Source organism: Malaclemys terrapin, chromosome 4 (genome assembly GCF_027887155.1).
Source record: "Malaclemys terrapin pileata isolate rMalTer1 chromosome 4, rMalTer1.hap1, whole genome shotgun sequence".
Classification (NCBI taxonomy): domain Eukaryota; kingdom Metazoa; phylum Chordata; order Testudines; family Emydidae; genus Malaclemys; species Malaclemys terrapin.
Window position 1 is genome coordinate 131,413,583 of NC_071508.1, and position 26,913 is coordinate 131,440,495.

At 39.9% G+C, this 26,913-nt stretch overlaps 1 protein-coding gene across 1 annotated transcript in view; it reads left to right on the forward strand.

Moving 5' to 3' along the window:
• The window catches only part of LOC128836282 (cytoplasmic dynein 1 heavy chain 1), a 76,311-nt gene that overhangs the window by 42,654 nt on the left and 6,744 nt on the right, over nt 1–26,913 (forward strand). The window contains exons 39-74 of the mRNA XM_054026394.1: nt 558–764; nt 857–978; nt 3,311–3,476; nt 3,689–3,852; nt 4,726–4,855; nt 6,412–6,545; nt 7,584–7,698; nt 7,858–8,019; nt 8,104–8,318; nt 8,492–8,696; nt 8,869–9,042; nt 9,147–9,266; nt 9,352–9,472; nt 10,814–11,009; nt 11,942–12,059; nt 13,200–13,415; nt 14,971–15,183; nt 15,359–15,486; nt 16,011–16,164; nt 17,311–17,457; nt 17,546–17,696; nt 17,939–18,192; nt 18,402–18,536; nt 18,648–18,742; nt 18,890–19,064; nt 19,608–19,683; nt 21,306–21,466; nt 21,798–21,909; nt 22,405–22,465; nt 22,553–22,676; nt 23,327–23,440; nt 23,803–23,973; nt 24,215–24,432; nt 24,626–24,729; nt 25,167–25,378; nt 26,267–26,420. Of these exons, the coding sequence (XP_053882369.1) occupies nt 558–764; nt 857–978; nt 3,311–3,476; nt 3,689–3,852; nt 4,726–4,855; nt 6,412–6,545; nt 7,584–7,698; nt 7,858–8,019; nt 8,104–8,318; nt 8,492–8,696; nt 8,869–9,042; nt 9,147–9,266; nt 9,352–9,472; nt 10,814–11,009; nt 11,942–12,059; nt 13,200–13,415; nt 14,971–15,183; nt 15,359–15,486; nt 16,011–16,164; nt 17,311–17,457; nt 17,546–17,696; nt 17,939–18,192; nt 18,402–18,536; nt 18,648–18,742; nt 18,890–19,064; nt 19,608–19,683; nt 21,306–21,466; nt 21,798–21,909; nt 22,405–22,465; nt 22,553–22,676; nt 23,327–23,440; nt 23,803–23,973; nt 24,215–24,432; nt 24,626–24,729; nt 25,167–25,378; nt 26,267–26,420 (5,524 nt within the window). The remainder of the gene's footprint in view (nt 1–557; nt 765–856; nt 979–3,310; nt 3,477–3,688; nt 3,853–4,725; nt 4,856–6,411; nt 6,546–7,583; nt 7,699–7,857; nt 8,020–8,103; nt 8,319–8,491; nt 8,697–8,868; nt 9,043–9,146; nt 9,267–9,351; nt 9,473–10,813; nt 11,010–11,941; nt 12,060–13,199; nt 13,416–14,970; nt 15,184–15,358; nt 15,487–16,010; nt 16,165–17,310; nt 17,458–17,545; nt 17,697–17,938; nt 18,193–18,401; nt 18,537–18,647; nt 18,743–18,889; nt 19,065–19,607; nt 19,684–21,305; nt 21,467–21,797; nt 21,910–22,404; nt 22,466–22,552; nt 22,677–23,326; nt 23,441–23,802; nt 23,974–24,214; nt 24,433–24,625; nt 24,730–25,166; nt 25,379–26,266; nt 26,421–26,913) is intronic.

The following is a 26,913-nucleotide window of genomic DNA, read 5'->3' on the forward strand; positions in this document are numbered from 1 at the left end:
ACAGTTAAATCTGTAAAATGGGAGTGGAAACTGAAGTAGAAATTAGTGACTTGCTCATAGTCACCAAGAAGATCTAGACTCTTCCTAAGTCCAGGAGTCCCTTCACGTCACGGCCATCTATTGTTTCTTTCTAACTAGCACCAGTAGTACTGGCTTTTTTTTTTCCACTTGTTCATTATTAAATCAAAAGTATTTAGAGTTCAGGTGGCTGTTCCATCCAGGTATGAGTGTTTAAACCAGTTAACAGTGATGAGAGATGGTATGTATTCTAACAAGTGGGTACAACTGGCAGGTAACAGACTTTGATGGCAGTATATAAGGAATTTTACATATCTGTAGTGACCCAAATACTTGTGTAAACAGCATCCAGTGATGAGTATCTAGTCAACCTACAGCATATATTTTCAATCTGAAGGCCAAGTTGTAACATATATTTGTTACTGAGGAATGATAATCTACTGAAACTGTGGTTCTAAGACTTTAAGCTATTAAAATGTATCAAATGTCTTCATGGATTTACCTCTTTCACCCTTGGTTTTCTTTTTTTTTTTTTTAAGGTGGTTGGACTTAACTTCTCTAGTGCTACTACCCCAGAGCTACTTTTGAAAACTTTTGATCATTACTGTGAGTACAGGCGTACACCTAATGGAGTGGTGCTGGCTCCTGTGCAGCTAGGAAAGTGGCTGGTGCTGTTCTGTGACGAAATCAACTTGCCAGATATGGATAAGTATGGCACGCAGAGAGTCATATCCTTCATTAGACAGGTTTGTTTTGTTGTGAAATTAAGGATTATACTATTATTAATAAAAATAATAATATTGAAACTTTCTTGTATTAAAACAATTCCCTCATTCAGATGGTGGAACATGGAGGCTTCTACCGTACATCGGATCAGACCTGGGTGAAATTAGAGAGGATTCAGTTTGTTGGAGCTTGTAACCCACCTACCGATCCTGGAAGGAAACCACTTTCACATAGGTAAATACTAGTCTGAAGCTACTAAAACTATAGTCCTGATCTGCAAAATGGAGTATCTGATGCCTTTACATTATAATACTGGAATCTAGTTTGTAGCATCAAATATTGGTTTAAAAATATCTTGTATCCAAATGAGCTGCTCATTAATGGTCCAGCAAGCTCCTGTTGATCTTCAATAAGTCTTGGAGCACGGGAAGATCCGAAGACTGGAAGAAAGCTGCTAAAATGCCAGTTTTTAAAAAGGGTAAATGGGATGACCTAGATCCCAGCCAAAATAATGGCGTGGCTGATACAGGACTTGATTAACTAAAAGAGGGCAATGTAACTAATACAAATCAAAATGGGTTAATGGAAAATAGATCCTGTCAAACTCACTTTGTTGTTTCTGAGATTGCCAGTTTAGCTAATAAAGTTAATAGTGTTGACGTAATATACTCACTTAAGTAAGGCATTTGACCTGGTACTGTATGGCAATTTGGTTTAAAAACAAAAACAAACTAGAATGATATAAAAGTAACATGGCACCCATTAAATGGATTAAAAACTGGCTAGCTGATAAGTCTCAAAATGTAACTATTAACGGGGAGCCATTATTGAGTGGGCTTGTTTCCATTAGGGTTGCACAGGGATTGGTTCTTGGCCATATGATATTTAACATCTTTATCAATTATTTAGAAGAGAACAAAATAATCACTGTTTGCAGAGGACCCAAAAATGGGAGGATGGTAAATGACGAGAACAGGTCACTGATTCACAGCAATCTGTCACTTGGTAAACTGGGTGCAAGCAGTTAATATGCATTTTAATAAAGCTAAATGTAAATGTATACATCTAGGAACAAAGAAGGTTGGCCATACTTACAGGTTGGGGGACTCTATCCTGAGAGAGGTTTGGGGATCATGGTGAATAATCAAAAAGAACAGGAGTACTTGTGGCACCTTAGAGACTAACAAATTTATTAGAGCATAAGCTTTCATGGACTACAGCCCACTTCTTCGGATGCACAAGAAGTGGGCTGTAGTCCACGAAAGCTTATGCTCTAATAAATTTGTTAGTCTCTAAGGTGCCACAAGTACACCTGTTCTTCTTTTTGCAGATACAGACTAACACGGCTGCTACTCTGAAACCGGTGAATAATCAGTTGAACTTGAGCTCCCCGCTGAACATGGAACACTGTGGCCAAAAGAGCTAATGCAATCCTGGGATGCTTAAATGGGAATCACAAATAAGAATAAAGAGGCTTATTTGATCTCTGTATTTGGCACCGGTGTGACCAGTGCTGGAATCAGTGTCCAGTTCTGGTGCCCCCAATTCAAGAAAGATGTTGACAAATTGAAGAGATTCAGAGAAGAGCCACAAGAATGATAAAGGATTAGAAAACGTGTTTTTATAATGATGGACTCAAAATGCTCAAGCTATTTAGCTTAACAAAGAATAGGTTAAGGAGGGACTTGATTGGTCTCTAAGTACCTACATGGGAAACAAATATTTAATAATGGGCTCTTCAGCTTCCAGCCACTGGATCATGTTATACCTTTCTAAGCTAGACAAATTCAAACTGGAAACAAGGCATACATTTTTAAGAGTAATTTGCCATTGGAATAACTTACCGAGGGTGGATTCTGCATCATTCACAATTTTTTAAATCGAGATTTTTTAAAAGATGCCCTGGGAATTTTTGGGGATGTTCTACCGCCTGTGTTATATGGGAGGTTAGACGAAATTTCTTCTGGCCTTAGAATCTATGAACAACACAGACTGTACTCCATTCACATTCCTGTACTTCAAAGCGGGGCGGGATAGCTCAGTGGTTTGAGCATTGGCCTGCTAATCCCAGGGTTGTGAGTTCAATCCTTGAGGGGGCCACTTAGGGATTTGGGGCAAAATCAGTACTTGGTCCTGCTAGTGAAGGCAGGGGGCTGGACTCGATGACCTTTAAGGTCTCTTCCAGCTCTAGGAGATAGGATATCTCCAAAAAAAAAAAAAAAAAAAAAAAAAAGGACTTTGTTTTAGCCAACAGTGTGGCGACTAATGTGAGTGCTGAATATTACTCACTTCAGAGGCTGAGAATGCTGATGTGAAATGAATAGTTATTTTTACCCTATGAAACAAGCAGCTTGGATCAGAAATGAACCAATATGATGTGATAGTGCAGAATACAAGTCAGTAATTGATTCTCCTACTTCGACTTTTAGTGGCTTAATTTGAGATGAAATCTCCACCAAGGATGGCAGTTGTTTTGAATATTGAAAATAGATAGGTCAGGTCTAGTCTAGCTGAGTTGGATGAAGTCTTTCCTGGTATGAACACTAAGTTATTGCACCTCTTTCAGATTTTTACGCCATGTCCCTGTGGTGTATGTGGACTATCCTGGACCAGCTTCACTTACTCAGATATATGGAACATTCAATCGTGCAATGCTGAGGCTCATCCCATCGCTCCGCACATATGCAGAACCTCTTACTGCTGCCATGGTAGAGTTCTACACAATGTCACAGGTAACTTGCACTACACACTATCCCAAACTTCTGCTGACTAGTCCTCTTTCCTTGTTAATTTAGATAAATTCCAGTGCATTTTTTCTTGGCCTGCTTACCCTGTTTTTATTAGCAGTTGTGAGATGGGGGCATGAGAAGCATTGTTTGCATGTTAATTATTGTTGCATAACTTTATCCCATTAGATACTATTCCCAGTGTTTTGAATTTTTAGGAAAGGTTCACCCAGGACACACAGCCACACTACATTTATTCACCTCGTGAAATGACTCGATGGGTGAGAGGTATCTTTGAAGCCTTAAGACCATTAGAAACCTTACCTGTTGAAGGCCTTATTAGGATTTGGGCACACGAAGCCTTGCGTCTCTTCCAGGACAGGTAAAGAAACTATGGAAATGGTATTAAAAGTACAAATTGATCTTTTTCTCAGCTCTTTCCAGAAACTTTCCTTTAAAACAAGTCGAGGTCCAAGTTGAATTCTAATTTGATTACAGATTGCTCTTTCAGATGTATAAGTATAAACAGTTACAGGGGCTCAGCTGGGCAGAATACTCAAGTAGTTTAAATGCCCCCCCCAAAAAAGCGAGTTTATCAGTGATTTCAACTTCAAACTGATGGCTCATTCATTTATCTGCTTGTAGCACAACTGTTTTAATGGGCAGGTTTGTGAGGTGAAATACAGACTGCCTACAAAGACCACAGGATTATAGTGCACCTCAAATTTAAAGGTGGTAAAAACTAATAGTTTGAAAAGGCTTGGCCAATCTCAGTAGGCCCCTTTCTTCAATTGTTGCATTTGAGATTGAGGGATTTTATCAAATGCAAGTTGAGATTTTTTCCAAAAGTGGACCTTAAGTTATTACAATTACACTGAAAGGCTCCCCCCCTCCCGTCCCCTTGTTCCTTTCTCACATCTTCAGGATTTGCCAAATTGAAATTGTGCTTGCTGTAGAAATGAACAACAGTTTAAATTCATTAAATAAGTGCTACCCTCAAAGGCTTATACACAAAACCAAAATATGAAGAATATCACCTTTGGATTTGAAATCTAGTTCTCTATGCTCAGGGCAAGAGAAGTGTCTGTTGGATTGCTAAGTAGTTCCAAGTAGATAGAACTGACCCATATGTACAATAGTATTACCCTTTTGCCTTAACTTGCTATTTATAGTACTTGGTGTGTCCTTCACATATATCTGTTTTTAATAGGTGTTGCCTGCTTGCTTGTAACTAACTCTCTCTCTCTCTCTCTAGACTTGTGGAGGATGAGGAGAGACGTTGGACTGATGAAAACATTGATATGGTAGCTCTGAAGCATTTCCCCAACATAGACAAAGAGAAAGCTATGAGCAGACCCATCTTGTACAGCAATTGGCTGTCAAAGGTAAAGAGGGATATCTCAATAGAAGCCTTGCCATTGACTGTTGCAGACACGAAGTATCCTATTAAGAGAGTGAATCTTAGGCAGCACTCCTTCTAGTGTACTAAGTGCAGTCCATGCTATGATAGAATTGTCCTTTGACAATAAGGATTGCTAACCAGTTGGAGTTGGTAAGCAAACACATTTGATGCAGCATGGCATGATGGGTATCCACCACATAGCAGAACCTGTCCGGGTACCAAGGGAGTAGAACTGTGAATTTGAAGGCAGAGCATATATCCAAACAGGGACTCATCTAGAATATTGAGGGTAACAATTGCAGAAAGTATCTTGGGGTCTTGGACTAGTGCAGTTAGAAGATGTAGGTTGTCTCTTTGGCTTGTTTAACAAATAAGCTAATGGTGTCCGTAACCACACTGGCTAACTAATGACTCAAAGAAGAAATGCCACCCACTGAGTCACAAGCTTCATTTCCTAGCATCCTGGGTTTCCCTTGGGTCTCCCAAGTGGTGTTAGTCAGATCACTGCATAACTTGATCTGAGGTATGACCCAAGGTGGTATGATTGAGTATGCTTGTACTGCACAATCTTGTATCTGGCTATATGCTTTCAGAACAATAAATGCCTATAGTCTACTCATAACTAACAATAATGTCTGATCAATAAACTGTTCATAGCCTTAGATTTCTCCCCCACCCCACCCCCAATCCTTTATATGGCTTCAACTGTTGCAGCTGACTTCAAGAAACAATTGTGTAATGCTAATATGTGATTGTAAAGCTCGTCGCTCTGAATGTTTTAGGGTTTGCTTTTCAGCATCCAATCAGGTATTCATAAATCTACTTCTATGCCTGCTTGCTAAATGTGCTCCTGTCTGTTTAGACTTACCTAATACACTGGGTGCATGTATGTTAACATACCTCAAACAAGTTGAGCCATATGTGTATTCAAATCAGGAATTTGCAGTGACGGTAAAAGTGCCAAGGAGGAGCACAAATACCTATCTACCTGGGAATTTTTTGGCACTTATGGAATATGCTGACTTATATTGCCACTGAAAGTAAGCAGTAGATCACTTTTAATGCCTTACATTACAGTGGCTCTGCAGACACAATGCACAAATAGAAAATGCATCAGATTTAAGTGCAACATCTGAACTGGTGTGCAAACTAGTTTTTCAACATAAGGTGAAAGTCTGAACTATGCTGCTAAGAGGCACAGCACAGAACTCCTAGCCAAGGGGGAGTGAGGTGGGAACTAAGGTAGCTTTGAGCCTTAATTGGTTACCTAAATTGTGCAAGCCAGTTCCCATGTGCCTTCAAAAATTCTGGGCAGTACTGCTGCCATGGCATGTGACGTTACAAGCCCTACCCATGGCACATGCTACATCAGAGTCTGAGGGGCGGTCCCTGTGGCTGTCATCCTCAATTCTTGAGTTGGGAATTTGTCACTCCAGCCCCTTTATCCAGCACAGAGCGGTCAGCAGGGTTAGAATCTCTCCCTTAGTCTTAAATTCTAGTTTTAGATCTTTTGCTTACATATTGGCCTCCTTATTCTAGGATTATATCCCAGTGGATCAGGAAGAGCTGAGAGACTATGTAAAAGCCAGGCTGAAAGTGTTTTATGAAGAAGAACTTGATGTGCCACTAGTGCTGTTCAATGAAGTTTTGGATCATGTGCTAAGAATTGACCGGTAAGCTGAATTTCCAACTTCTGGGTTTGTCTAGTTTGAATTGTAAAACAAATCTGTATTCAGACTAGTCCAGAATGGAGCAACAGTTTGTTCTGGTGTTCTACTTGGGAGAGGCATTCTGTAAAGGGGGCACTGCAAGGCTGGAATTGTAGTAGTAGAATGAGAAATATTGCCAATAGTCACTTCAGTTTGCCCCCGAACCAGTCAGAGTACTAAAAAAAATATACAGGTTAAGTTTGCAAGGAAAGGAGGCTTGGTTAGGCTGACCAGATGACCGAGATCAAATATCGGGACGCGGCGGGGGGGGCAACGGAGCAAAAAAAAAAAAGGGTGGGCGGCGGAGCAAAACAAAGAAAACTTGCCGGAGCACAGGAAAAACTGCGAACCCACTGGCAGCTCCACACCCCGCCCCCCACCAGCTTGCCTCCGCTCCGTCTCCACCTCCCCCCTCGGGGAGGGAGGGGGGCAGCACGCAGAGCCTCCCTCCCTCCCCGCCAGAGGGACCTGCCAGGGGGCCAGGTGAATCCCAGGCAGTGCTTGCCTTACCTGGAGCGGCTCCCAGGGAGCATCCAGCAGGCAGGTCCTGTCCCTCTGGCTCCTAAGGTCGCTCGGGTTGGGGGGGCGGGGACAGGGGCAGGGGGTTCGCTGCCGGTGCCTACAAGCCCCCCCCCACCCCACCCCTACCCCCCCGCCCCTACAGCACACAGTGGAGACCTCCTCGCCGTCTCTGTGCGTGCCTGGGGAGTGGGGCTGCAACACTCGGCAGGCTCCGGCGGGCAGGCAGGCAGGCACTGGGAGTTCGGCTGAGCTGCCTCAGGGCCCAAGAAGAAGAGGTGAGCGGTGCCGGCTTGCGTCCTCCACCAGACGGTCCCCCGATATCGGGACAAAGTGCGTCCCGACCAATGTAAGGTCGGGACACGGGACAAGTCCCCTAAAATCGGGACTGTCTCGATAAAATAGAGACGTCTGGTCACCCTAAATGTGGTAGCTAGTTCACAATTTATCAAGCAATAAACTTGAAGTACTAATCTCTTTCAGAATCTTCCGCCAGCCTCAGGGTCACTTGCTTCTCATTGGAGTTAGTGGAGCAGGGAAAACGACTCTCTCGCGATTTGTGGCTTGGATGAATGGTTTAAGTGTTTACCAAATAAAGGTTGGTTTAGTTCTATCACTCAACAAAAAAATTGACTGTTAAAGCTTGCAGTTGTCTTGCAGATATTCTGTCTTTTTGGTAAGATAAATGTATAAACAAGTCATTGTGTGGGACGATAAGGGCTAAAAAAGATCAGTAACTATTGCTAAATCTTTATAGGTTCATAGGAAATACACAGGTGAAGACTTTGATGAAGATCTGAGAACGGTCTTAAGACGTTCTGGCTGCAAGAATGAGAAAATAGCATTTATAATGGATGAGTCAAATGTACTGGATTCTGGATTCCTGGAGAGAATGAATACTCTTCTGGCCAATGGAGAGGTAACTTGAGTAAATCTGTGTAAAGCAGCAGTTATGCAGGGAAAATCAAGCCTTTAAGAAAAATATACTTATTTCCTGGATTAGGTTCCTGGTCTCTTTGAAGGAGATGAATATGCCACCCTTATGACTCAATGTAAAGAGGGAGCACAGAAAGAAGGTTTAATGCTAGATTCACATGAAGAACTGTACAAATGGTTCACCAGTCAAGTTATTCGCAATCTCCATGTTGTGTTCACCATGAACCCATCTTCTGAGGGCCTGAAGGACAGAGCAGCTACTTCTCCAGCTCTCTTCAACAGGTAACTTACTTATTCTGTTTGGGAGCTAACCAACAACAAAGTATCTTAACACTTCAGGTCTGTCTGGGTTTTGTTTTTTTGTTTTTTTTTTTTTTATTTGCAGAATATTGTTAGTACTCTCTTGAAAAAAAGAAATTTTGGAGGTTTTAATGTATGTTTTGTCCTGTCCGCAGGTGTGTCTTGAACTGGTTTGGAGACTGGTCAACTGAAGCACTGTACCAAGTTGGCAAAGAGTTTACAAGCAAAATGGATCTTGAGAAGCCAAACTATATTGTGCCAGACTATATGCCAGTTGTGTATGAGAAGTTACCACAACCGCCATCACATAGGGAAGCTATTGTAAATAGCTGTGTATTTGTTCATCAAACCCTTCATCAGGTGTGTTCTGCCATGCTACTCAGATCTCTAATGTCATGTTCTAGTGGACTGACACAAGTTCAGTACAACAGTGTTGCTGCTGTGACAGTTTTGAGTTTAGGAATATATAATCTAGATTAAAAAAATCTTTTACATAAAAAAACTTTTGACAAAATCCTTTTCCTTTGGAAAGGCTAACGCTCGTCTAGCAAAACGGGGAGGCAGAACTATGGCCATCACACCACGTCACTATTTGGACTTCATCAACCATTATGCCAACTTGTTCAATGAGAAAAGGAGTGAGCTGGAGGAACAGCAGATGCATTTGAATGTTGGTCTTAGAAAGATCAAGGAAACTGTTGACCAGGTACATACCTTTAAACTTTGCTTTTTAATATAAAATTAGAGCTATTAAAACATTTTAAAACTGAGTTTAGTCTGTACAGACTCTAATCTTACCATTCATGTCAGGTGGAAGAACTGCGTAGGGACTTGAGAATAAAGAGCCAGGAGTTGGAAGTAAAGAATGCAGCAGCTAATGACAAGCTGAAAAAAATGGTGAAGGATCAGCAAGAAGCTGAGAAGAAAAAGGTGAAATCAAAGCTTTCTTTACCTTTTACACATGTACAGTACATCTAGAAATAATATCTTACAGGTTGCACAATCTTTCTCTTAGGTTATGAGCCAAGACATTCAAGAGCAGCTCCACAAACAGCAAGCAGTAATTGCAGATAAGCAAATGAGTGTGAAGGAGGATCTAGACAAAGTCGAACCTGCTGTCATTGAAGCTCAGAATGGTAAGTCAACACTGACAAATAACTACAGCATTCCTTCCTTTAGGGCAGGGGTCGGCAACCTTTCAGAAGTGGTGTGCCAAGTCTTCATTTGTTCACTCTAATTCTAATTTAAGGTTTTGTGAGCCAGTAATACATTTTAACATTTTTAGAAGGTCTCTTTCTATAAGTCTATAATATATAACTAAACTATTGTATGTAAAGTAAATGAGGTTTTTAAAATGATTAAGAAGCTTCATTTTAAATTAAATTAAAATGCAGAGCGCCCAGGACCTGGGCAGTGAGTGCCACTGAAAATCGGCTTGCGTGCTGCCTTCGGCACACATGTCATAGGTTGCCTACCCTTGCTTTAGGGGTTTGCAGCTGATCCAAAGGCTCTTGAAGTCGGTGGGAGTGCTTCCATTTGCTTCTGTGAACTTTGGGTCCATAGCTTTATCAGCAGTATCTTTAATCTTTAGTGTGGAAGTAGGAGAAATTAAAATAATTCACTTACCACTACTGAGCTTCCAAAATTCCCATTATTACTACTGTAGACTTGCATTCTAAGCAGTATTTTTATTAAACTTTGAGCAATAAACTGTCTTAATGGTTCACTGTTTTTTGCCAAACTTTGCTAGATTTACTTACTATCTTTCAGTATACCAGGCCACGTTAGAATAGGAACTCCTGAAACAGGAGTAGGTCAACAAACGCTAGGAAATTTCTGGTGTGCAGTAGTATGGTCCACATAGTCAGTTAGTCTACAGCACACTAGCTTGCTGTGCACTTACACTCCAGCTTGTTGCTCACTGTTTTCTAGACAAACCCTAACGTGTTCTGTTTCTGCTGCTGCTGCCTCTTAAGAGATAGCAGTGTCCAGTTCATGGAATTAGTGATTTAATAAACGCTAAGTATCGTGAATGGAAATACTACCTACAACTTATTTACTCAAGACTTCATTACAATGGCTTATCAGTGGGTTGCATAAGAGGAGGAAGGACTTCTAACTCACTATTTGCCTAGGTATACAGTCGCTCACTGCAGAGGCACAGCCTGGTTTTTAGGCTCCTTAACTTGTGAACTCAGCATAGCTGCCACATGCAAACTCTTGCACTTGTAGTACTTGGAGGCTTCTGATAGTTCAGCTTGCTCTCTCTCACATGAGAATACTGGTGGAGAGTTTTCAAAATGTGGAAAGCATTTGGTTTTTACAAGAGAGGTTTAATTCGTTTTAGATATGACCTGAAGCTTAAAAATCTCTCAACAATGTCAATGAAGATTTGCTAATTCCTGTCTCCTTCCTTTTTCTCCCCAATCAAAACTCTTCCTTTCTCCTGCTCGATCTGGCTTGACTACTGTGATTAGCTGTAAAATCAATAAAGAAGCAGCATTTGGTAGAGGTCCGTTCTATGGCCAACCCACCTGGAGCAGTGAAGCTAGCACTAGAATCCATCTGTCTACTATTGGGTGAAAGTACAACTGACTGGAAACAGATACGTTCCATCATTATGAGGGAAAACTTCATTCCAACTATTGTAAACTTTTCTGCAGAGGAGATCAGGTGAATAACTGCAGGTACCGAGCTACTCCTGGGAATAGAAAGAAATTGTTCAAGATTTTCACGATAGAAATCTTACTAGTAGTCACAATTGGTGATGTTAGGGTTTGGTTTCCACCTCACAAAAAGCAGAATTCATCTCCTATGCGTATGCAGAATCTCCACCTTTTATGCGGAGAACAAAATATCAAACTATCAGGGAGAAGATGTGCATCTTGGAGCTAAATTTTTCTCTTAAAATAAATTTTAAAATAAAGTCTGAGTAGCACATACTTCCATTAGAGCACTGGGGTATAGACTATTCCCAGTAACTGAACTTAAATTTTTTTCATTATTTCCCAGCAGTAGCCTTAAATCCCTGATTGTTGCATGCTGAATACTTTTTCATCCCCTTAATAGCTGTGAGCTCTATAAGGAAGCAGCATCTTGTTGAAGTAAGAGCAATGGCCAACCCTCCTGCTGCAGTAAAACTGGCTTTAGAATCAATCTGTCTCTTGTTGGGTGAGGAGACAAATGACTAGAGAAAAACAGACCAGTTATTCTCAGATAATTTCATCAGCAGCATTGTCAACTTTAATACTGAAGATCTAAGGCAGTGGTTCTCAAACTTTTGTACTGGTGACCCCTTTCACATAGCAAGCCTCTGAGTGTGACACCCCTCCCCCCCATAAATTTAAAAACTTTTTTATATTTAACACCATTATAAAAGCTGGAGGCAAAGCAGGGTTTGGGGTGGAGGTTGATAGCTTGTGACACCCCATATAATAACCTTGCGACCCCCTAAAGGGTCCCGACCCCCAGTTTGAGAACCACTGATAAGATACTGGTTTTAGTTTATCTACTGTAGTAAAGGGGCAACTTCCTCTCAGTAACTCTGCGCTGAGAGATTCAACACTTGCACACATGCTGTGTCAAACATAACTCTTCTTTTGCAGTGATTCCATCCGGGAAAAGATGAAGAAGAACTATATGTCAAATCCAAGTTACAATTATGAAATCGTAAACCGAGCATCCTTAGCATGTGGTCCCATGGTAAAATGGGCAATTGCACAGGTAACTCATCTTCAGTAGATGTGCCAATGTAGAATGCTTCAGTGTTGTGGGAAATCTAACACCTAGTGATAAGTGCAAGTTCTAAGGTGCTGGCAATATGCAAGGACTCAATCGCAGACTTCCATCACTCAAAGATCTGTGGCATCTTGTCTAGCTTGTTATTGTAGAGGTAAAAACAGAAATTGGTCTCAAGTGAACATGCAGAGTAAGGTGCTGAATGTTCTTGAGTACTCTGTTAACTGTTCTGTGATTAACAGGATCCTGCAGTACATTTCATAAGAACATGTATATAATGATTGCAACCCTACAACTTATTTTCAACTGTCTTTTGAAAAAAAATCTGTTTTTAATAATAGTGACTAATGGCTGGTCTTTTTGCTCTGTAGCCAGTTTTGTGTACGCACAGACCAGATTTTGTTGCCTTGTTTGATCTAGTTCCCCACCTGACAAGGGTGGGGAATGTTGTAGAGCAGTGTGATCATGTCTTATTGAGGAGAGGGCATCTAGCTCTGAAGTAAAGTCAATGGCAAGCACACATGGTATCTCATCTAGCCCTCTCCAAAGCCCAGGTTGGTTATTTGTGGGTGTAGGCTTTGGCCAAGGGCTTACAGGTGGGTTTTAGAAGCTTGAGTAGAGTGCTGTTATGGGAAAACAGGAGGGGGCAGGCTAAGCCCAGTGTGCAGGGAAAAGGATACACTAATTTGGTACTTACCCCATAGGGTAAGCTTCCCTCTTCCAGCCTTCCAGACTCCTTGCAGTGTCTCCCCTGCCTTCATCCTACACTCCCTGAGAGAGAGCTCTGGCATCGTGGGCAATGGTCCCTGCCCTGCACGATTGAATTTGAAATTTGATTGAAATCTGGAGGCTTCCCAAAGAACATCATTCTCGCTTCAGTGAGATGAATAGTGCAGTTCACACCTCTTGGTTCTTTGAGGCCACCTGCAGACTCAGAATAGTGAATCAGTTTAAGTAGAAGACTAGAAACTTAACCTTTTTAAAATGAAAGTCTGAATACCTAAAATCCTGAGGGGTGCCCTCAATCCATAAAAAAATTATGCTTGCTGACTTGCATGGTCCCAAGTCACGTGGTAAGTTCCATTCTAGAAAGTATCTGGAACTGACTGTTCACATGTTTCACAGCTGAATTATGCTGATATGTTGAAACGAGTAGAACCCCTCCGCAATGAACTACAGAAACTGGAGGATGATGCCAAAGACAATCAACAGAAAGCTAATGAGGTAGAACAGATGATTCGTGATCTCGAGGCCAGTATTGCTCGCTACAAGGAAGAGTATGCAGTGCTGATTTCAGAGGCTCAAGCAATTAAGGCGGACCTGGCTGCAGTTGAAGCAAAAGTGAGAATCCTTAATGTACCATTTTGTCCATTTTACTGACTTTTCTTTGATGTTTCAGGGGGTGGGAATAGTGGCTTTGAAACATTCTGTATACCTTTCTAACACAGAATGCTTTAATGGCCTCTCTATACAATGGCTTGCCTTTCAGTAGGTTTCCTCCTTTGGACTTCTTACAAAGAGTTTTGCCAACCATTGATAAACAGGCCAGAGTGAGGATTGCTCTTCCAGTCACTGCCTCATGCTGGCCTGCCAATTAAATTGGCAATCTGTCTGATCAGGACTAGGCAAGCAGGTGGAATGTTACTCAAAATCAAGGAAAGCTAGCATAGGTAAAGCCACTCCTTTTTCACAAGCACAAAATTCACCCATTGGAATGATCAATTCTGTAAGTCTCAAATGTGTTTCAGAGGAATTGTGATTACTTAATGCTTGAGTGTATACCTTTTCTCATATTTTAAAACTACCTTGCAGGGTAACTGCTATATTAAATGTTTTCTTCAGACAACACTAGTGAAGTCAGGTCAAACGGTCCATACAAATGTCCTCTTATTTTTTGGTTCCTTGAGCTGCACTGATGAGTTCACTTTCAGCCCTACATTTCTATGATTCAGAGTCCAGCCTCCTTTGCTGTAGCAGGGTAAAATAAACCTCGTTCATCCTTGACAGGTGTCTGTCCAATCTGTTTTTTAAAATGTCCAACAATGGGAATTCCACAACCTCCCTTGGAAGCCTATTCTAGTGCTTAACTACTTACAGTTGGAATGTTTTCCCTCATATCTAATCTATATTTCCCTTGCTGCAGATTAAGCCGCTTACTTCTCACCCTATCTTAAATGGACATGGAGAACAATTGATCAGTCCTTTTTAGAACAGCCCTCAACATATTTGAAGACTTTCACTGTGGTTGTCTTTTCTCAAGACTAAACATGCCCAGTTTTTTAACCTTTTCACATAGGTCAGGTTTTCTAAACATTTAATCATTTTTTGTTGTCCTTCTCTGGAAACTCTCCAACCTGTCCACATCTTTCCTAAAGTGATATATCCAGAACTGGACACAGTAATGCAGCTGAGCCCTCATTGCAGTATAGATTGGGACCAGTACCTCCCAGGTCGTCTTACAACACACCTGTTAATACATTCCAGAATATTAGCCTTCTTTGCAGCTGCATCATGTTGTTCACTCATACTCAATTTGTGATCCACTATAACCTGCAGATCCTCTTCAGCCTAGCCAGCTAGATCCTAACCAGTTATTCCCAATTTGTCAGTCGTTTTGAATTTTAATCCTGTTCTCCAAAATGCTTACAACCCTTCTATCCCTTTCCACTACCAGATCCGTAAAATTCACAGCCCAAGAACACTAACAACCAAACTTCCAGAGTTGTGCATGCACTCATAGTTGTTTTCTGGACATACGTAATTCTGAAAATTTGAGTCCAAAGTCTGGTGTGTTGGGCACACTTATCTGTCCATCTAGGTTGCAAATGGGATTAATTATGGGAGCCTTCATTTTAAATAAAGATGTACATTATATTGACCATTCCTTAATTTCTAGGTAAACCGTAGCACAGCTCTCTTGAAGAGTCTGTCTGCTGAACGTGAAAGATGGGAGAAGACAAGTGAAACCTTCAAGAACCAGATGTCCACTATTGCAGGAGACTGTTTGCTTTCAGGAGCTTTTATTGCTTATGCTGGGTACTTTGACCAGCAAATGCGACAGAACTTGTTCACTACATGGTCCCATCACTTGCAGCAAGCAAATATCCAGGTAAAGATTGCTCCACAATTAACAAGGTCATGACTACCACAGGTGTTAACATTGATTGTAATGAGTTACTGCTTCGTAAAGGGGAAATCACAAGGTGTTCACAAAAGGTAAAGATCAAATTTGATCAAACTTTGGGCTCTCTTTGGGCAAGTAATAATAATGTTTTACTCTTCAGTTCCGTACAGACATTGCAAGAACAGAATACCTTTCCAATGCAGATGAGCGTCTTCGCTGGCAAGCAAGTTCTCTACCTGCAGATGACCTGTGCACAGAAAACGCCATCATGCTTAAGCGGTTTAATAGGTACTTCATTTGTACAATAAGTACAGAATGTATGGGGATAAACTTAACAATGGATCGGTGCACAGAACTCCCACTGAAGTCAATGGAAATTGCACACACCTATCAAAAGGAAAACTTGATTGAAACTTTATCATCAAACTGAATATAAATGCTTTGAGAATTTTGATCACTGTCTGGTATCTACATAGTACCCATGATAGCAAATTAAATGCAAGTCTTAATAATCTCCTTTGCTTGTGTTTATAAGCAGAACAACTTGCATTTTTATATACTTCACTATTATACCAATTTAGCTCAAACTGAAAGCTGTTAGTCTGTATTAGTATCCTTTTGATAGGTGTATCTAGTTAGATTATTAACTGTTATCTTCTTCAAATAATGACGATGATCCTCCATATTTCATTACATGAGCCCACATTCTCCAAAAAAGATTTAGAATATTAACTCAACCTGAGTGGACTAAATGGCTTCTATCAGAAGCCTTAAATCAGTCATATGATGGAAATATTTTTTCACTAACTTAGGTATCCACTGATCATTGATCCTTCTGGACAAGCCACAGAGTTCATTATGAATGAATACAAGGACCGTAAGATCACTCGTACTAGCTTTTTGGATGATGCTTTCAGAAAGAACTTGGAAAGTGCACTGAGATTTGGTAACCCTCTACTCGTCCAGGTTAGTCTCTTGTTTACATAAATTAAAAAAAAAATTGTGGTTGTATTTCCCAGGAAGTACTCTTGAAATCTTCTCTTGTTGGGGCTTAGCAATAAAACTACTCTGGCAATTCTGTGCTTTTCAGGTATTGAATAAACGAAGGTCCTTGTGTAGACAATGGATCAAAATGCAGCAAAGATCATCTTCCTTACCTGTTCTAACCACATTGCTCTCCCTCTCCTACCATATCAAGGTCAAATGTAAAGGCCTTTTTCAGCTGTGCCTCTTGCTACTTAATAATTTGTCACCTATTGTGCTCCTTCTGATTTGACTATCCAGTTCACTCCCCTTCAGTGATTCTTTACACACCATCCCTTCTGCACAGAACAGTCCCTACACTGATCTATAATGCTCCTGTTTTTGTTGTTGTTGTTTGTTTTTTAATCTTAAAACTCACTTCTATGGATGTCTACAGTGAATAGTCAGTATTTGAAATAGCTAGGTTAGAGCAGATGGGAGAAGCCAGATTGGCTTGATGAAAGTACAAAGAGTAAGGCAAATATATGCATGTATATAAAAAAGTAGGTTTGTCTAGAGATGGCACCCATTTCTGTAGTATCCAAGCACCTCACAACACCTTAAGAAATAAGGCTATATCACCTTAAGAAATAAGGCTACAAAACTATGTAGACATCCATAGCACAGATGGACAAAACTGAGGCACAGATGAATTTACTTTCCAAAGGTGTCTGTCTCCATCATGCTCTTATTGCTTGTGCTCTTAAATTGTGAGCTGTTTGAGGCAGGGTTCAGGTCTAATATTTGTAGCAGTGGGAGCATCACTTCTGATTGGGGCCTCTTGGTGCTATTTATAATCTGATATCTACACAATGAAAACAGCAACGTTAAGAAATCCAAACTGGAAACAGTACTTAAGTATGTAATCCATCATCTAAAATGTCTGAATAGTACTTGATCCTAAAAATTAAACTGTGTATAGCTTATTGTATGGGGAATAACATTGGACTAACAGAAGTTACACACATGATCAAAAATTCATGTGGATTACCACTAGAGCTTTTCCCAAGCGGGGGGAAAATGTGATACAGATCAAACTTTATTCAAGCTTGTTGTGTTCATTACTCTCTCAATTGTATTATTGTTTAGGATGTGGAGAGCTATGACCCAGTTCTGAATCCTGTGCTGAATCGTGAAGTCCGGAGAACTGGAGGTCGAGTGCTTATTACCCTGGGAGACCAAGATATTGACTTGTCACCGTCCTTTGTCATCTTCCTCTCCACCAGAGATCCAACAGTAAGGAACGCTTACAAATTTGTTTAGCTTTCAGCAGGGCAGAACACACATTAAGCCAACAAAATGATCCTGATATTTATTTTGATAGGTTGAATTTCCCCCGGATCTCTGCTCTCGTGTTACGTTTGTCAATTTCACAGTAACTCGCAGTAGTTTACAGAGCCAGTGTCTGAATGAGGTCCTGAAAGCTGAAAGACCAGATGTTGATGAAAAACGTTCTGACCTCCTTAAACTTCAAGGTAGGTTTCTGAAAAATCAAACCATAAAAATGAGTCCTAATTAGTCAGAGAATTGGAGAATAAACTTGACTGTCACTCTCTTACTAATATACAGCTATTCCTTTTATAGTTGAGGAATGTGATATTTTGTAACACTCTGTTTCAAAGCATATAGGAGATATGACAAGCTGCATAGAATAAAATGTTTGTATAGGTTTATATGCAATGCATGTGATCGCAGATCTCAATTTGTTTTACTTAAGGTGAATTCCAACTGCGTTTGCGGCAGTTAGAAAAATCTCTGCTACAAGCTCTCAATGAAGTGAAGGGACGTATTTTAGATGATGACACAATCATAACTACTTTGGAGAACCTAAAGAAGGAAGCAGCAGAGGTCACCAGAAAAGTAGAAGAGACTGATATTGTCATGCAAGAGGTGGAGACTGTATCTCAGCAGTATCTGCCACTTTCTACAGCATGCAGTAGTATCTACTTCACAATGGAGTCACTGAAACAGGTTAGATAAAGAACCAAATTTAATCCCTTTCTTCTCACCAGAAATATTCAGTACTGTTAACACATTTTTTAAAGTTATGCTGTACTGTTTAAATTCCAGTTATGACTACATAAGTACATCATGAATTGCAATAACCTCAGTATTTGTCAAACAGTGGGGCCATACGTTCTAAACTCTTTTTTTTTTTTTTTTTTTTTTTTACTCTTTAGATACACTTCTTATACCAGTATTCTCTCCAGTTTTTCTTGGACATCTATCATAATGTCTTGTATGAGAACCCAAATTTGAAGGGAATTACAGACCATACCCAGCGTCTCTCAATCATCACAAAAGACCTCTTCCAGGTTCAGTATAGAATTTTCATAGACATTGTACTTAGCAAAAATTCTTGTCCTGTGGAAATCTGATTAAGGCTCTTTATAATACAACTAACCAATTACATTTTGTTTTGATAGGTGGCTTTCAATAGAGTAGCTCGTGGCATGTTACATCAGGATCACATAACCTTTGCTATGCTGTTGGCCAGAATTAAACTTAAAGGCACAATTGGGTAAATGTTTGAATCTTTGCTTTTTGAGATGCATCTCAGTTTTCCCATTTACATACGTGAAAGCTTTGTATTTGGTGCCTTAAGGTTAACCACTACTTCAGTTGAAGACAGACACTTGGCTAAAATGTACTCTACTTTTAATTTAAGGGAGCCTACGTATGATGCAGAATTCCAACATTTCTTAAGAGGAAAAGAAATTGTACTCAGCACAGCATCTCTCCCAAAGATCAGTGGACTTACAACAGAACAAATGGAAGCTATGATGAGATTGAGCTGCCTTCCTGAGTTTAAGGACCTGGTTTCTAAGGTTCAAGCTGATGAGGCAAGTATCCTGCTTAAGCACTGTCACTGCACTAGATTTAGGTTAGACTTATGTTCGGTACTTGCATGGCCCCCCATTGCTATTGTATGAGTGCCTCACCATGTAGCTAACCTCACAACACTCCTATGAGGTAGGGAAGTACTGTTCCCGTTTTACAATTGGGAAGTGAGCCACAGACTAAGTGGCTTGCCAAGTTTACACAGGAAGACTTTGAGCAGGGATTCTAACCTGGATTTTCCCTAGCTAGTGCCCTAACCCCGGGAACAGTCTCCCCCTCTCTGTAGAAACTAGTATATAGTTTCAAGCATTGGGTTTTATTTTACTTAAGTGGACTTCCAGTATCTTCAGTAAAATGCAGTATGTTTTTAGTTTTGGTTGGGGTTTTTGCTGCAATAAAACCCCCAGTCAGTATCAAGACCTTTATAATGGTAGGCTCTGTATCCATATGTGTATAGAAAGTCCCTGTTCTGAAGATCTTACAGCTGGAATGGAATCCTAAGTGTCATGTAAAATGCATCATAATTAATATTTCTTTCAATACAGCAATTCTGTATCTGGTTGGAGAGCAGTTCACCAGAGCAGACTGTGCCATACATTTGGTCTGAAGAAAAACCTGCAAGTAAGTTCAGTTGCACTTTTACCCTGGCAATTGCCTTGCTGCCAATTTAAGTCTTGAATAGAATAGACCTTCATTGAAGTCTTAGAATTTAGCACTTATGAAAACTGCAAGTTTGATAGGATTGAAAATGGAAGTCTTTAATCCACAAAACAATTGCAGCATGAGTAATGACTGTGCAGCCTGTCCCTGACTCTAACCTACCATAGAGTCTTTGCCGCAAGATGGGGCATTATCTTGATATCACCCTCAGACTGCCCACAAAAAGGTGTCGGTATCAAAATTTTTACATGAGTGCAGTTTCCTTGCAAACGTAAGTAAAAGAGGCAAATTCAAATGGTCTCTTCAAAACACGGTTAAAATTGGTTCCAGTGTAGTCAGTGTGGTGCCCTGCAACCGGAACAAACTACCCTACAATTCATTGTACGTAGACCGTTGAATGGGCATCTGTGCCTTTTGGTCATTGCCAGCCTGGTCTAACTTACTCAATGCTCTAACAGTACTCCGTAAAAGGCTCTCTTGTTACAAGTTTCCTGATCTTGCCTGGTCTCCTGCTAGAACTATTGCTACCTCAGCGCGCCCTCTTCTCTCTCTCTCTCTCTCCCCCCCCCCCCCACCCCCCCCAACTTCTGTATTAACAGTTCATGCTAAGTGTAGATATTTGTAGGTGGCTAGAAAGAAACTAAAGCTCTGGATTGGAGAAAACGTAAAAGAAAATTGCCACTCTTTCCCATCTGTAAGATCAAATGGATCAGCACTTGTATGCAAAATTTGTTTGAAATAGGTTGTTTATAATGAGCATTTCTTTGACACAGCTGTCTAATTGCTATAAATTGTTACTAACCAACTTTTTTTTCTAAAGGGAGTATTTTAAGCTCACTTTTAGTAGCTGCTGTAAAACTCTTTGGCTATGGGATCAGAATTTGCATAAGATAAACTACACTCGTTTCCCGTAGTGCTTTTTTCTCTGGACTATATATGTTTCAAATGATAGCTAAACAGTCAATAGATCTGAACAAAATCTTAACAAGGGATACTGTCAAGCTAAAAATTTCGTATTACAAATAACAGCTTAGTTATTTGCCTTAATAGTCTAGCATTCTTCATGTGTCTTGTATTACATAATATTGCCACACTTTAGTTACAGATGCTTTAGGAAAGCGTTTTTCTTTGCTGAAATATTTAGAGAATTCATGGCAACACTTTTTTATAGGCTTTAGATTATGTATATGAACTCATTGCGGAAGCATACAAAGGCCCTAAACAAATTAGGGTACTGTTGTACTAGACACTGAAGAACTCGCAACCTGAAAAGAGTACTGTGTATAAGCCTAATAGTCACATTGATAGATATGCCTAGGTCAGTTTAAGATAACCTTCTTGGGACAGAGTTAGTTTTGATTGTCAGATTGATTTACGTCAATTACCATTATGTGAATTTGAATCTAGAGTCCTGCATTTAGCAACTTGCATCTCAGTCTTTAAAAGCTGTAGTTGTTTTGCCAAGTCTTTTCTTTCTTCTCCAATTATTTGATTAACACTGTTCAAGGATAGGGAAGAAAATGTTGAGTTATGACCTGTTAAGCTTCAGGAACAAATAACACTCTCTTCTTTTCTCATTTTAGCACCTATTGGGCAGGCCATTCATCGTTTACTCTTGATCCAGGCATTCCGTCCAGATCGTCTGCTGGCCATGGCACATGCCTTTGTTTCAGCAAACCTTGGCGAATCCTTTATGTCTATTATGGAGCAGCCATTAGACCTGACACACATTGTAGATACTGAGGTAAATTATAGGAATGAAAATACTTTACTTAAAACATGACATATTGAGGGCATAAATCTCTGTTGGTGATGGCACATCAAACTGCTCTGCCTCAGTTTCCATTATAGGCTTCAGCACTGAGAGAACAGTATTCCTAGGATCCTTTTTAGCTAAAACTATTGCAGTATAACAACTTACTAGCTTTGCTGAACACAGTTATTACAATAGCATAAGGGATGAAGGGAATGTATGCCCCCCCCCCCGGCAGATTTGGGGGAGGTGCATAATTATCAATATGTTTTATTCTTACAGTAATTGTGACTGTTTTTTGTTTAAACGTCTTGGATTGTAGGTGAAACCTAATACTCCTGTACTGATGTGTTCTGTACCTGGCTATGATGCCAGTGGCCATGTTGAAGATCTTGCCACTGAACAAAACACACAGATTACCTCTATTGCTATAGGTAAGAATACATTATCGTTCGGTTTGGCAGAACTTGACGGGGTTTTTTTGTTTTGTTTTTTGTTTTTTTAATAATTTTTGACAGATACTGATGTTAGTTTTAAGAACACGTAAAAGTTCAAAACTTTCAGTGGAGGGAAATTGGGGGTGTTCAGAGGAGACAGTTTATTTAATGACAGACATTGAAATTCAAAAAGTTAAAGCTTTATCACTATAAACACACATTGTCAACATCGCTTGTCAAAATATATAAAGTAAATATCCTTAAATCTGTCTTCAGGCAGCATTTTTCTTGTTTGTCTGTAAATTTTTATTAGTGATTCAGATATTTTTCATCTTTGTGTGTGTGCATGGTGAAATTAACATTTACTAATTTAGAAAAAGCAAATTGTTCCAGGCATAATTATCATGTTTGTCTTACTTCTTACCACCTCATATAAACATATAATTTAAGCCAATTAAGTTTCTAGAGCTAACCATAACCTTCTGCTTGTAGGCTCTGCTGAAGGATTTAATCAAGCAGATAAGGCAATAAACACAGCAGTGAAATCTGGCAGGTATGTTCTGTTCCTCTTTTTTTTTTTATATCAGTAGAACTGTGAATAACATAAGTTAGTTACTGTTCTGTTACCATATTCTTGTAGGTGGGTGATGCTAAAGAATGTCCATCTGGCTCCTGGTTGGTTGATGCAGCTAGAGAAGAAGCTGCATTCTTTACAACCTCATGCTTGCTTCAGACTTTTCCTTACAATGGAGATAAATCCCAAGGTAACTGAAACCAAGTTCGGCTTCGACTGGCACAGCAAGTAGTGTGTAGTGCTGTTCCAATGCCCACTGTTACAAGAATCCCACCAACTAGGGCAGCATTCCCCATGATGGCCTTAGTTTGACAGGGGAACGGGTGCATTTTGGAATGAATATGCTGGAGCAGGAACAAATGTCACCAAAATCCTGCTTGGTGCGTTCTAGGGTATTGATCACCCCATTCCTAGTAATGTCATGTGCTTTGTAAATATCCTGTCTCCCTGCTTATGTAGGGAAGAAAAGGCTGCCTACATCTTCCCATCCTTTCCTTTTCTTAATAGAAAGTAGGAATTGGCCCTTAGGACTTAATTCATGTTAAAGTATATGATTCTCATGTTGTAAGTCCATCCTGCTGGTAGTTTCAGCATTTTATTGCAAGAGGGAGGATACTCTGTTACAATAAAAAACTTCGGTTGCATCCGAAGAAGTGAGGTTTTTACTCACGAAAGCTTATGCCCAAATAAATCTGTTAGTCTTTAAGGTGCCACCAGATTCTTTGTTGTTTTAATAAAAAACTTAGTGTAGGATAACAAACTTGTTCAAAATATCACATTCTTCGTAGAAGAGAGCATTCTTCAGGGTGTAACTTTTGTGTTGATGCTCTTCTATCCTAGGTGCCAGTGAATTTGCTACGTGCTGGTCGGATCTTTGTGTTTGAACCTCCTCCTGGTGTAAAGGCGAACATGCTAAGGACGTTCAGTAGTATTCCTGTTTCTAGAATATGCAAGGTGAGGCGATGGTTTCTGTGTAGTTATGGGGAACTCAAACTGAAAACTGTTCATGAAAGTTTTTTTTAACTTCATAGCTTTCAGTTGGTCTATCATACATTAAACTAATGCTATGCCTTCTGATATTACTGTAAAGCAACCAGCTTTTCAGAGGCTTTCACTTTACCCTGACTAAAACATGCATGGCATGTAAGGAAGCAATCTTAAGATTTTTGTGATCTGATGCATTAAAACCTGGAGATACTGTGTTTACTAAACATTTGACATTCAGCACTGTAGCAAGCCAGGTTTCTTTATTAATAAATTCTGATCGCTTTGGTTTTAGTGTGGAGAAATAATGCATTTTCTTTTTCCCATCCTAGTCTCCAAACGAACGTGCTCGTTTATATTTCCTCCTTGCCTGGTTCCATGCCATCATTCAAGAACGTTTGCGATATGCTCCCCTGGGCTGGTCCAAGAAATATGAATTTGGTGAATCTGATCTGAGATCTGCCTGTGACACAATAGATACATGGTTGGATGATACAGCAAAAGTAATTGAATTTTTTGCTCTTGCATAATCTTTTTTAAATACAAAGTAACATTTGGATTACTTGTGGTTACTGTTCAATGAAGGGCAGATTAATCTGAAACACTGAGATTAGCTGGAAGCAAGCAATATAAAAAGAAAATAGCCAAAATCAAACAAACAGGTTTTCATTAAACTGTCCAAACTCGATTTCCCTATTTTTATGGGGAATCTTCACATTCTAATTAAATTGTCTTTACTGTCAGGGCCGCCAAAACATTTCACCTGATAAGATCCCATGGTCTGCTCTGAAGACATTGATGGCACAGTCCATTTATGGAGGTCGCATTGATAATGAATTTGATCAGCGTCTGCTAAACACTTTCCTGGAGCGTTTGTTTACCACTTTGAGCTTTGATAGTGAATTCAAACTGGCTTGCAAGGTTGATGGACATAAGGATATTCAAATGCCAGATGGAATCAGGTATTTTTTTCAACCTCAAATTTCAGTTTGGTCTCACCTTAGTAGCTTGCTTTCCTTCCGAGAAGCTGGACTCTAAATTGTATTTTTTGTATTGGTATTTAGCCAGGCAACGTATTCCTGGTTGCCTATTCAAATACGTGAGATTATGGATAATTAATTTAGTTCAATTTACTGCCACAACTTTCACTTGCAGACGTGAAGAATTTGTCCAATGGGTTGAGTTGCTGCCAGACACACAAACCCCATCCTGGCTTGGTTTACCAAACAATGCAGAAAAAGTTCTTCTCACCACACAGGGTAAAACTTGTATTTGACTTTCTTGTGTGCTTACAGGTTATGTAAACTTCAAACTCTTCAGCATTTAAAAAAATAAATGAGACACAAGTATCTTTGTGAGTAACACTAAATAGTAAAGTTACAAGTATCTCAATGTGTATTAACTATATCAGCCTCCACAAAATAACAAATGTCTATGAATTCTCAAGGTTGAAAGTAACTTGCTTAGAATTTCATCGGTAGACAGGAAGATACTACACAAGTGAGACTGACTTTTACTTCGAGTTCTAAGGAAGGTTACTCACGTTTAATAGTATACGTGAGAATTATTTTTAAATAAGTGGCAATCACAGAAGTGTTAAATGTAATCCACTAATGTATCTTTAAAACTTTTCCTTGTACTGATATCCCAACACTTTTTTCTTTTGTGGCTCTGCTTACTTTATTCTTTGGTTCAGGTATTGATATGATCAGTAAAATGCTGAAAATGCAGATGCTAGAGGATGAAGATGATCTAGCTTATGCAGAAACTGAGAAGAAGGCAAGAACAGATTCAACTTCAGATGGGCGTCCATCCTGGATGAGAACACTGCACACCACAGCCTCCAACTGGTTCCACCTTATCCCACAAACTCTAAATCATCTTAAACGAACAGTGGAAAATATTAAGGTGATGATTAAGATTTCCAAATACATATTTTGGTCTGCAAAAGAGTAAGGGTTATGCAAATGTGGGTGAGGTATCCTACTCAGATTACAGCTTGAAAATAGTCTCTCTAGATCCAAGTAGTATAGCAGACTTTGAAACAAGACATTGTTTCCTTTTCTTTGCTATAATTCAGTTTAAGAAATTATGACAGAGTAACACTTCCATTTGGTTGGGAAGGTATCATGTAGAAGAGTTTATTTATAGTCTCTTGCTTCCTAAGCCGGGGTGCTGTAAGTGCGGCTTCATACACACCACATGCTGATCACTCGAACTGAAGAGTGTATGTTGGCTCAAAGGTAGTATCGCTGGTCGGTCCTCATTGGAAAACTGGGTGGTAGCTAACACTGAGGCTTCTGCTAATTGGGAATGGGGACTAATAATGAAAGGGAGCCATAAAGCTCTGAGGGCTAGTATGAGACAGGTTGTTTTACAATCGAGACTCTCCATAATCTCTCTTAATTTCTAGGTTGTTGAATAATTCAGACATGGATTATATATTCAACTTCTCTGTTTAGATCAAGTTAGACTTGGGCTCTGGACATAGATACAGAAAGGAACAGGAATTTTTAGTAATCAGACCAAACTGCAGCAGGCAGTTTGCACGCTGTTGTTCCCCCCTACAGTTGGCGTCAGTAGGGAATGAAGTACTTGCTTTGATTCCCTTTAAACTACCATCTGTGAGGCAGCTGCGTCTTTGGGGTGGGTGGAGGAAATGACTGCATCAGTTGATGATAAAGCATGTGGGATTTGGGCAGCCAACTGGTGCCCTTCAGTGTTGCAAGGCTAAGTTAGTTTTCCCACCAGAAGACGTTCATCTTGTTGTTTCCTCATTTTTCTTGCTGAAACAAGGATCCGTTGTTCCGATTCTTTGAGAGAGAGGTGAAAATGGGAGCCAAATTACTTCAGGATGTCCGTCAGGATCTTGCAGATGTGGTTCAGGTTTGCGAAGGCAAGAAGAAACAGACCAACTACTTGCGTACACTTATAAACGAATTGGTGAAAGGTATGTGACTTCAAACCAGCTTCTCTTTTTAGAATGCTTTCCCAGTAATCCTATTGCATCAGTTGATATCTTTTCTCATTTCCGGCACTGACCGGGTAAAAGAAACAGCACTGTTCTTGCCTAATACAAAATTCTGAAAGTCAAAATGGTGAGGTTGGTCCTGTGACATAGATGAACTGCAGCATTGCCAACCTAAGCATTCAAATAGAGTGCAATTGGCTTAAAAATTGGGGGGGGGGGGGGGTGTTTTTTTGTTTGTTTTGTTTTTTTTTCTTCAAGTCAGTCTAGGTTTTTTGCCTTCGGGGTTCATTTGGATTGTGGTTTTTAACCTTGTGCTGCAACTGGGGGAGCTAGAAACCATTTAAATGAAAGATAAAACTTTCATGTTACTGTCCAGGAGCTGGAGATTTAAGTAAGACCGCTATACTGTGTGACTTGGACGGGAATTGAGAGTTGGCAGCACTAAAACTGAGACATATCAAAAAATAAGATT